The sequence below is a fragment of the Muntiacus reevesi genome, chromosome X, assembly GCF_963930625.1.
Source record: "Muntiacus reevesi chromosome X, mMunRee1.1, whole genome shotgun sequence".
Classification (NCBI taxonomy): Eukaryota; Metazoa; Chordata; class Mammalia; order Artiodactyla; family Cervidae; genus Muntiacus; species Muntiacus reevesi.
Window position 1 is genome coordinate 103,299,596 of NC_089271.1, and position 12,152 is coordinate 103,311,747.

At 36.5% G+C, this 12,152-nt stretch overlaps 1 protein-coding gene across 1 annotated transcript in view; it reads left to right on the plus strand.

The window, feature by feature from the left end:
- The window catches only part of LOC136154644 (interleukin-31 receptor subunit alpha-like), a 78,193-nt gene that overhangs the window by 13,192 nt on the left and 52,849 nt on the right, over positions 1–12,152 (plus strand). Inside the window, 3 exon segments of the mRNA XM_065916845.1 lie at positions 1,179–1,334; positions 9,792–9,874; positions 10,483–10,634. Of these exon segments, the coding sequence (XP_065772917.1) occupies positions 1,179–1,334; positions 9,792–9,874; positions 10,483–10,634 (391 nt within the window).

A 12,152-nucleotide genomic window follows, 5' to 3' on the forward strand; every position in this document is an offset into this window, starting at 1 on the left:
AGCTTTTGTGCCATCAGGGAGAGTAAGGGGAGGAGGCAGAGGTTCCCACTTCAACTCATGACTCAAGTTGCTTAGACAGTAAGTAATATGTTTTCTCAATTATAGCTTCTAGATAACCATTATTTGCATCCAGGGGCTGGGGTGATATCTTGGTTATTTGCAACCATACTGGTAGGATCTAAAGCTAAGAGGGAGGGGAGGATGCTTGTATAACCATTACACTACATTACCCTGTTGGCCATTTTGGCACTCTATGATAACCATGGAAAACCCTGAGATCCTTTCTGCTTTCAAAATTCCATGATTCTATATTTCTGTATGTTCAGGCTCTGCTCCCTCACCCCTGCCTTTACAAATCCTTACAAAGTGGGCCCCCTCTTCTGGTCTCAGCCTGTTTCATCTCCCACATAGTCCCTAGAGGACTAGAGCAATAGCCACCTCCTTGATTCCTGCAATATGTGTAGTTGATTTCATTAAGTTATAGCTTGATAAGGTTTAAGTTATCTATCTAAGAAACTAATTGTAATGAGTTTTCTGAAAACAGTGTACACCAGTGGAAAAAAAATCAATCTGAAAAATATGAAGAATATAAAAAATCACCCAAAATCCCACCACCAAAGGTAACAATGTTTAACATTTTAATGAAGGCATTTCTAGACACATTTAAGAAGAGTTATGTAAATATGTAAGTTCATATTAATGTAGTCATTATTTATATAATATGCATCCTGCTTTTTTCACCATTAATAGAGTACCAGGCATCTTTCCATATCATTAAATATAGTTGTAGTAAAAACTACCATTTTAAATTCTATTTATGTATCTACTGTAATTTGTTTAACAAATTCTTTTTATTTTTTTCTTTTAAGAATGAGTTCTCAAGGTTAGAATCTGAGATTGTCAAGGGCCTATTCATTATTTCTTACCAATAGGAAATATGTTATATGACTGTAACTTTTGATGGACTTACAGGATTCCCAGGGAGGTCTCCATGGTAACTTTTCTCTCTCCTTGAAGGTGAGGAAGGAATCTGGAGAGATAAACATCAATTTCTGGACTATATAGTTCTCAAGAGAGACCCAGAAGGAAGCTACCAAATACATGCTTAATATATTAAATATGCTTATGTTTCTAAACTGCTGTACTAAACTAATGCTGAATCATTTTTTCCTTCAAAGGTGTTATTTACATGAAAATGATACTTGTAATTCTACAAGTAAAAATGGTTCTTCATGCTCTTTTTATTCAAGATTAACACCACCAGATATTTACATTATTCAAGTGGAGGCTCAAAATGCATACGGGATAATTAAATCATCACTTTATATTCTTATGTACTTTTTTATTAAAATATACCCTCTTCTTTTTTTTTAAAGAGATATCTGTGAACTAAAAAGTAGATTCACAGCTCAAGCATATAGAAGGTGTATGTTATGGATATATGGAAAATTTGCCTTCTTTTGAAGAAGGAAAAGAGAGGGAGGATCAGAGGGAAGATGAAAGGAAGATAGGAGAGAACTGACCAAAAAAAAAAAAAAAGAATGAGAAGAAACATTTTGCTGGTCCTTGATTTTCTCTTGCAGTTTGTACCATAAATTATATTAGAAGAAACAGTGTTTCTCCTTCAAAACATTATTGCTCCTGTAGGAGAAAGTAAAACTCTTATTTTAAAAAATATCTCACTGATTGTTACCTTTTAAATTCTTCAAAGAGTAATTTTTACTATTTAATTTTAAAATAACATCATTTGTGAGATATAATTCACATGTGATAAGATTCACCTTTTTTTGTTATTTATTTTTAACTGGAGGATAATTGCTTTACAATATTGTGTTGGTTTTTGCCATACCTCAACATGAATCAGCCATAGGTATACATATGGCCCCTCCCTCTTGAACCTCCATCCCATATCCCACCCGAAAGATTCACCGTTCAAAAATGATAATTCACCAGTTTTTAAAAATAATATTCACAAAGTTATACAAATATCATCAGGATCTAGTTCCAGAAACTTTTCATCACCCCTCAAAGAAACTTCATGCCCATTAGCAGAAATCCTTAATTCCACCTTCCACTTGGTCTCTGGCAGTCACTAATCTATTTTTCTGTCTTTATGGATTTACTTATTTTTGAAAATTCATATAAATGTAATGATACAGTATAGTCCTTGTATCTTATTTCCTTCACAGCATAATGTTTTGTTTTTTTTTTTCAATTACCAGCTGTTTTATTTTTATTTTTTTTGTTTGTTTTTTTAAAATTTTTATTTTTCAGTGGGTTTTGTCATACATTGATATGAATCAGCCATAGAGTTACACGAATTCCCCATCTCGGTCTCCCATCCCACCTCCCTCTCCACCCGATTCCTCTGGATCTTCCCAGCCCAACAGGCCCGAGCACTTGACTCATGCCTCCCACCTGGGCTGGTGGTCTGTTTCGCCACAGATAATATACATGCTGTTCTTTCGAAACATCCCACCCTCCCCTTCTCCCACAGAGTTCAAAAGTCTGTTCTGTACTTCTGCGTCTCTTCTTCTGCCCTGCATATAGGGCCATCGTTACCATCTTTCTAAATTCCGTATATATCTGTTAGTATACTGTAATGTTCTTTATCTTTCTGGCTCACCTCACTCTGTATAATGGGCTCCAGTTTCATCCATCTCATTAGAACTGATTCAGATGAATTCTTTTTAACGGCTGAGTAATATTCCATGGTGTATATGTACCACAGCTTCCTTATCCATTCATCTGCTGATGGGCATCTAGGTTGCTTCCATGTCCTGGCTATTATAAACAGTGCTGCGATGAACATTGGGGTGCACGTGTCTCTTTCAGATCTGGTTTCCTCAGTGTGTATGCCCAGAAGTGGTATTGCTGGGTCATATGGCAGTTCTATTTCCAGTTTTTTAAGAAATCTCCACACTGTTTTCCATAATGGCTGTACTAGTTTGCATTCCCACCAACAGTGTAAGAGGGTTCCCTTTTCTCCACACCCTCTCCAGCATTTATTGCTTGTAGACTTTTGGATAGCAGCCATCCTGACTGGCGTGTAATGGTACCTCATTGTGGTTTTGATTTGCATTTCTCTGATAATGAGTGATGTGGAGCATCTTTTCATGTGTTTGTTAGCCATCTGTATGTCTTCTTTGGAGAAATGTCCGTTTAGTTCTTTGGCCCATTTTTTGATTGGGTCATTTATTTTTCTGGAATTGAGCTTCAGGAGTTGCTTGTATATTTTTGAGATGTATCCTTTGTCTGTTTCTTCATTTGCTATTATTTTCTCCCAATCTGAGGGCTGTCTTTTCACCTTACTTATAGTTTAATTCTTAGAAAAGTATAACTTTCCAAAACTGAACCAGGAAGAAATAGAAGATCTTAACAGAACCATCACAAGCAAGGAAATCGAAACTGTAATCAAAAATCTTCCAGCAAACAAAAGCCCAGGACCAGATGGCTTCACAGCTGAATTCTACCAAAAATTTAGAGAAGAGCTAACACCCATCTTACTCAAACTCTTCCAGAAAATTGCAGATGAAGGTAAACTTCCAAACTCATTCTATGAGGCCACCATCACACTAATTCCAAAACCAGACAAAGATGCCACAAAAAAAGAAAACTACAGGCCAATATCACTGATGAACATAGATGCAAAAATCCTTAACAAAATTCTAGCAAACAGAATCCAACAACATATTAAAAAAATCATACACCATGACCAAGTGGGCTTTATCCCAGGAATGCAAGGATTCTTTAATATCTGCAAATCGGTCAACGTAATACACCACATTAACAAATTGGAAGATAAAAACCATATGATTATCTCAATAGATGCAGAGAAAGCCTTTGACAAAATTCAACACTCATTTATGATTAAAACTCTCCAGAAAGCAGGAATAGAAGGAACATACCTCAACATAATAAAAGCTATATATGACAAACCCACAGCAAGCATCACCCTCAATGGTGAAAAATTGAAAGCATTTCCTCTGAAATCAGGAACAAGACAAGGATGCCCACTCTCACCACTACTATTCAACATAGTGTTGGAAGTTTTGGCCACAGCAATCAGAGCAGAAAAAGACGTAAAAGGAATCCAGATAGGAAAAGAAGAAGTGAAACTCTCACTGTTTGCAGATGACATGATCCTCTACATAGAAAACCCTAAAGACTCTTCCAGAAAATTACTAGAGCTAATCAATGAATATAGTAAAGTTGCAGGATATAAAATTAACACACAGAAATCCCTTGCATTCCTATATACTAACAATGCAAAAACAGAAAGAGAAATTAAGGAAACAATACCATTCACCATTGCAACAAAAAGAATAAAATACTTAGGAGTATATCTACCTAAAGAAACAAAAGACCTATACACAGAAAACTATAAAACACTGATGAAAGAAATCAAAGAGGACACAAATAGATGGAGAAACATACCGTGTTCATGGATTGGAAGAATCAATATTGTCAAAATGGCTATTCTACCCAAAGCAATCTATAGATTCAATGCAATCCCTATCAAGCTACCAACGGTATTTTTCACAGAACTAGAACAAATAATTTCACAATTTGTATGGAAATACAAAAAACCTCGAATAGCCAAAGTAATCTTGAGAAAGAAGAATGGAACTGGTGGAATCAACCTGCCTGACTTCAGACTCTACTACAAAGCCACAGTCATCAAGACAGTATGGTACTGGCACAAAGACAGAAATATAGATCAATGGAACAGAATAGAAAGCCCAGAGATAAATCCACGAACCTATGGACACCTTATCTTTGACAAAGGAGGCAAGGATATACAATGGAAAAAAGACAATCTCTTTAACAAGTGGTGCTGGGAAAACTGGTCAACCACTTGTAAAAGAATGAAACTAGAACACTTTCTAACACCATACACAAAAATAAACTCAAAATGGATTAAAGATCTAAATGTAAGACCAGAAACTATAAAACTCCTAGAGGAGAACATAGGCAAAACACTCTCTGACATAAATCACAGCAAGATCTTCTATGACCCACCTCCCAGAATATTGGAAATAAAAGCAAAACTAAACAAATGGGACCTAATGAAACTTAAAAGCTTTTGCACAACAAAGGAAACTATAAGTAAGGTGAACAGCATAATGTTTTAAAGGTTCAATCCATCTTGTAGCATTTATTCCTTTTTATAGCTGAATAATAATCCATCATAGGGACATATCACATTATGTTTAACCACACATTGGTTGATAGACATTTGAGTTGTTCCCACTTTTTGGTTATGAATGCTGCAATTATGAATATTTAGGTACAAATTTTTGTGTGGATATAGGCTTCAATTCTCTTAGATATATACCTAATGAAATTGCTGTGTCATATAACTCAGTCTTTAACTTTTTGAGGAACTCCCAAATTTTACCAACATGACAGTATCATTTCACATTCCCACCAGCAATTTATAAAGTTACTAGCTTCTCCATATCCTCGCCAACACTAGTTATTGCACTTCTTTTTTATCATAACCATCCTAGTGGGTATTAGGGAACTTCCCCGATGGGTATTACATCATACCTCACTGTTCTGATTTGCACTTACCAAATAATTAATGATATTGAGCATCTTTTCATGTGCTAAGTAAGTGGCCATTTGTACATCTTCTCTGGAAAAATGTTAATCCATGTATTTGCTGATTTGACAATTATGTTGTCTTTTTATTGTTCAATTTTAAGAGTTCTTTTTGCAAGGAGCTGTGCTCTGAAGCATGTGAGATCTTAGTTCCCCTACTAGGGATCAACCTAAGCCCCCTGCAGTGGAAGAGTGAGGCTTAATCACTGGATTGCCAGGGAAGTTCGAGTTCTTTATATATTCTGGGTATCAGCTCCTTATAAGATACGTTTTGCACATATTTTCTTTCTTCCTGTGGGTTATGCTTTCAATTTCTTAATGATGTCCTTTGAAACTAAAACATAATTTAATCTTGATGATTTTATTATAATTTATCTATTTTTTCCTTTATTGCTTGTGCTCAGGAGTCAGAACTAATAAACTAGTACCAAACTGAGGTCACAAAGCTTTCTACTGTTTTCTTTTAAAGACTATAGTTTTAGCCCTTACATTTAGTTCTATGATCCTTTCTGAGTTAATTTTTAAGCAAAATTAACAAACTTTGTATTCCTGAAATAAATCTCACATGGTTGTAAGTGTATAATGCTTTCTATATGTTGCTGAATTTGGATTGATAGTTTTTTTGTTGAGGACGTTTTCTTCTAACTTCATAGGGGATATTGGTCTGTTGCTTTCTTTCTTGTGAAATATTTGTTTGTTTTTGGCATCATGGAAATACTGGCCTCATAGAATGAGTTGGAAAGTGCTTCCTGGTCCTGTTTTTGAAAAAGTTACAGGGATCAAGACCATCCACAAGAAAAAGAAATGCAAAAGAGCAAAATGGCTGTCTGAGGAGGCCTTACAAATACCTGTGTAGAGAAGAGAAGTGAAAAGCAAAGGAGAAAAGGAAAGATATACCCATTTGAATGCAGTGTTCCAAAGAATAGCAAGGAGAGATAAGGAAGCCTTCCTCAGTGATCAATGCAAAGAAATAGAGGAAAACAATAGAATGGGAAAGTCTAGAGATCTCTTCAATAAAACTAGAGATACCAAGGGAACATTTCATGCAAAGATGGGCACAATAAAGGCCAGAAATGGTATGGACCTAACAGAAGCAGAAGATACTAAGAGGTGGCATGAATACACAGAAGAACTGTACAAAAAAGATCTTCACGACCCAGATAATCATGACGGTGTAATCATTCATCTAGAGCTAGAAATCCTGGAATGTGAAATCAAGTGGGCCTTAGGAAGCATCACTATGAACAAAGCTAGTGGAGGTGATAGAATTCCAGGTGAGCTATTTCAAATCCTAAAAGATGATGCTGTGAAAGTGCTGCACTCAATATGCCAGCACATTTGGAAAACTCAGCAGTGGCCACAGGACTGGAAAAGGTCAGTTTTCATTCCAATCCCAAAGAAAGGCAATGCCAAAGAATGCTCAAACTACTGCACAATTGCACTCATCTCACACACCAGCAAAGTAATGCTCAAAATTCTCCAAGCCAGGCTTCAGCAATACGTGAACCATGAACTTCCATATGTTCAAGCTGATTTTAGAAAAGGCGGAGGAACCAGAGATCAAATTGCCAACATCTGCTGGATCATCAAAAAAGTAAGAGAGTTCCAGAAAAACATCTATTTCTGCTTTATTGACTATGCCAAAGCCTTTGACTGTGTGGCTCACAATAAACTGAGGAAAATCCTGAAAGAGATGGGAATACCAGACCACCTGACCTGCCTCTTGAGAAACCTGTATGCAGGTCAGGAAGCAACAGTCGGAACTGGACATGGAACAACAGACTGGTTCCAAATAGGCAAAGGAGTATGTCAAGGCTGTATATTGTCACCCTGCTTATTTAACTTATATGCAGAGTACATCATGAGAAACGCTGGGCTGGAAGAAGCACAAGCTGGAATCAAGATTGCCAGGAGAAATATCAATAACCTCAGATATGCAGATGACACCACCCTTATGACAGAAAGTGAAGAACTAAAGAGCCTCTTGATGAAACTGAGAGAGCAGAGTGAAAAAACTGGCTTAAAGCTCAACATTCAGAAAACTAAGACCATGGCATCTGGTCCCATCACTTCATGGCAAATAGATGGGCAAACAGTGGAAACAGTGGCTGACTTTATTTTGGGGCTCCAAAATCACTGCAGATGGTGATTGCAGTCATGAAATTAAAAGACACTTGCTCCGTGGGAGGAAAGTTATGACCAGCCTAGACAGCATATTAAAAAGCAGAGCCATTACCTTGCCAACAAAGACCCATCTAGTCAAGGCTGTGGTTTTTCCAGTAGTCTTATATGGATGTGAGAGTTGGACTATAAAGAAAACTGAGTGCAGAAGAACTGATGCTTTTAAACTGTGGTGTTGGAGAATACTCTTGAGAGTCTCTTGGGCTGCAAGGAGATCCAACCCGTCCATCCTAAAGGAGATCAATGCTGGGTGTTCATTGGAAGGACTGATGTTGAAGCTGAAACTCCAATACTTTGGCCACCTGATGAGAACTGATTCATTTGAAGACCCTGATGCTGGGAAAGATTGAGGGCAGGAGGAGAAGGGGACGACAGAGGCTGAGATGGCTGGATGGCATCACCAACTCAGTGGACATGAGTTTGGGCAAACTCTGGGAGTTGGTGATGGACAGGGAGGCCTGGTGTGCCGCGGTTCATGGGATCACAAAGAGTCGGGCACTACTGAGTGACTGATGTGAACTGAACTGAACTGAAAGATCAGTGGTAATTCATCTTTAAACCTCTGGTACATCTCAGCAGTTTAGGCATCTGTGTCTCAGATTTTCTTTTTGTGAAGTGTTTTGACTTGGGTTTCTTTTAAAAACATTTTTAGGAACTCCCTTTGGAAGGCTTACATCACACTGCTAACATTGGCTCTACCTCTTGACGATGGTCCTGAAAGGGGCAAGGCTTTTCACTTCTTAAACACAAACTTCTATTTTATTATTATCTTTACTTTCTTAAAATTAACACATATTACTTTAGCAATAATGTAAATTAATGGAAAACAGTATGAAAGTTCAAAAAAATTTAAAATACCACTACCATGTTAAAAATACAACTCCCAAATTAAAAACTACAACTCCCAAATTAAAAATACAACTACCAGCAATTCTAATTCTGGTATTATCTAAATAGGATCTTATTAGGATCTTAAAGAAATGCTTGCATTTCCATGTTCATTGCAATATTACTCACAATAGCCAAGATATAGAAACAGCCTAAATGCCCACCAGCAGAATCATGAATAAAGAAATTGTGCTATATATATACACTGCAATTACTGTAGCTATTTTGGAAAGCAAAATGACATTTTGTGGAAAGTGACCCTAAAAATGTTCATGTTGTTGTTGCTTGTTGTAGTCACTAAGTCATGTCCAACTCTTTTGCAACCCCATGGACTCTAACCCTCCAGGCTCCTCTGTCCATGGGATTCTCCAGGGGAGAACACTGGAGTGGGTTGCCCTTTCCTTCTGCAAGGGATCTTCCCAACCCAAGGATCAAACCCACATCTCCTGCACTGGCAGGTGGGTTCTTTACCACTGAACCACCTGGGAAGACCCAAAATGTTTATACCTCTTAATTTAATCCTTCAGTCCTAGGGGATCTAAGGAAGCCATGAGAGATGCAGACAAAGATACAACTATCATCCACTTACTTGTTCACTTAACAAATATCTGAAATTTGCTAAGTGCCAAATGTTAATCCAAGGCCTTGTGATCGAGACTCAGCTTCTGTTCTCAGGGGAGCTTTAAAACAAGAAATTGGAAACACTATGTACACTAATAGAGAAAGTGTCAAATTCTGTTCCTCTATAAGAGAATATTATGAAGCTTTGAAATCATGTTTTGAAAAATTTTAACGCAAAGGGATGTTTGCTGATTTCATAATGTTTTTCAAAAAGACAAAAGATTTATTTAGCATAACGTCAATTTTTAAAAAAAATACAAATACTTGTATAGGAAAAAGCCTGGAAATACACCAAAATGCTAATAAGGATGATCTCTGGTTGATGGCAAGAAGGACATGGCAACCCACTGCAGTATTCTTGCCTGGGGAATGCCATGGACAGAGGAGCCTGGAGGGCTAGAGTCCATGGGATCACAAAGAATCCGACATGACTGAAGCAACTTAGCATGCATGCCGGTTGATAGAATTATGGTTGACTACATTTTTCTTTGTAGTTTTTCTATATTTAAAAACTTTGGGGAGGACTTCCCTGATGGTCCAGTGGTCAAGACTCCACCTTCCAATGCATGGAGCGTGGGTTCAATCCCTGGACAGGGAACTAGATCCTACAAGCTACAACTATGAGTTCTCAAGCTGCAACTGTGCAACTTAGACCTGGCACAACCAAATAAATACATTCAAATAAATAATTTTTGAAATGAACCTATGTTACTTTTATAACACACCCCCCCCCCCCACACACACACTTTTTCAAGGAGAGATTTAGGGTGAGAATGTTTGTAGTGTTCAGGGGACAGGAGAGGTGCTTTCTACTGGACACTTCTTCATCCTGGCGGTCAAAGAGAGATGGGGAGAATAGACAAGAGGAGCAACCCATACTCTGGTCATGGTATTTCTTTTTGCCTCCCTTCTGTTTGACAAAAGATCTCAACCAGTCAGTAAAAGGCTGATTTGTTAAAAAAAAAAAAAAAAAAAAATCTCAGAAATATAGCCTTTCCTCACTGGACATTCTCTTTTGAAGGAGTGGGAGGTGGCAACATTCTTTCTGCCCTGCTTTCCTAAAGCATTGTGCATACACTAAATCCCAAAATATGCACTATCATTTCCTTTTCAATTCTGGGTGGATGCTATTAGCACTCTCTGGTCTTTGTGCAAATACAAGAACTGTATGATTTTTATTTTCAGCTAAAATCGAGCCTCCTAAGATTTCCAGTGTGAAACCAGTTTTGGGCATCAAAAAAATGGTTCAAATAAAATGGACACAGCCTGTGTTGGCACCTAAGTCATCTACTTTAAATTATACACTTCGATTCAGAGCAGTAAATAGTACCCACTGGGTAAGTTACACCATTATAATGTTTCTCAGAGAATTATTGATGTTTGTTGATCTGGAATCAATTTTTTCCTATTTTCTACATTTAAAATAGAAGATAGACAATAGTGAATACTTTTCTCCCCAGTTTCCCATTTGGGCCTTTTAGATTGGAAAAGTGTTTTACTATATGCATCTTGAATTCTGAACTTATTAAGGGCATACAAAAAAGTGAGAAAGTTTTTTTGCATTTCATTCTGTTTTGTGTCTAGCTACATTGGTTCTTGAGAGTCTATAGCTTGGGAATTTCCTTTTAAATTTTTCTAAACTTTGTGATCTATAACACATATTTAGAAAAGTGAACAAAATATAAATATTGCATTTAACAAATTATTATTAAGTCAGTGTGCATGTAAAAACCACTGACATAAAAAATAGCATGCGATAGCCCCCTGCCTACCTTTTTCTGATGACACTCTCCTCCTGCCTTTAGAACTAATGATTATCTTAATTTTCATGGTAATTGCTTCTTTGCTTTTTATTATGGTATCACCATATAGGCCTGCATCCCTAAACAATGTAGTTTGAGATGGTATATAAATGGAATCCTTATACTTTGTATTTTCTTTATGTTTGACTCCTCTCTCTCAATATTGTGTTTTTAAGATCCATTCCTGTTTTACAGTGCTGGAGTTTATACATTTTTATTCCAATGTAGTCTTCTGTTGCATGTACACAATGGAATCATGGCTTTAATTTGCATTTACCTGAATTTTAATGAGATTGTATGTCGTTTCATGTATTTATTGGCCACGTGGAATCCTTCTTTTTGAAGTATTGATTTAAGCCTTTTGCACACTTTTTTTCTTTTGGAAGATCTGATTTTGTAATTGACTTATAGGAGTTACTTACATATTCTGTTTATGAGTCTTTTATTTTTTATGTGTCTTGTAAACATCTCTCACTATGCAGCTTGCCCTTTCACTTTCTTAATGGTAACTTAGAGGAACAGAATTTCTTAATATGAATACTGTCAAATTTTACCAAGCTTTCCCTTTATATTTATTGTCTTTTGCATCTTGAGAAATATTTTCTTACCTCAAAATTCAGAAATAATTATCATATTTCCATAATGCAGTCTGATATTATATCAACTTTCTATTTCTAACCAACTTACATTATTGACTCTTAGCTTCCAGCCAATTAAATCATTTAAATCTTTAAGATTTCCCCCCCAACATGCAAAAGATTTTCTAGTAAGAACATTTCCACTGTCCTATAACATCCCTTTTTAACCTAAAATGCTGATGTTTTATTTATTCCTATTGACTTTCTTCAGGTTGGTCTTATCCATCATTTTGACCTATTGAGAATCTTTATTCTATTACCCGAAGCTTGTAGTTAATCGTCTACTTTCTAACTTTTCTATAAACCTTAGAGTTAACTTTTTACTTTCTGATTTTTTAATATCTTCAGATTTGATAACATTTTTATACCTTCATCTAATCATTGATCAAAAGAATGACTACACTGGAGCCCATCC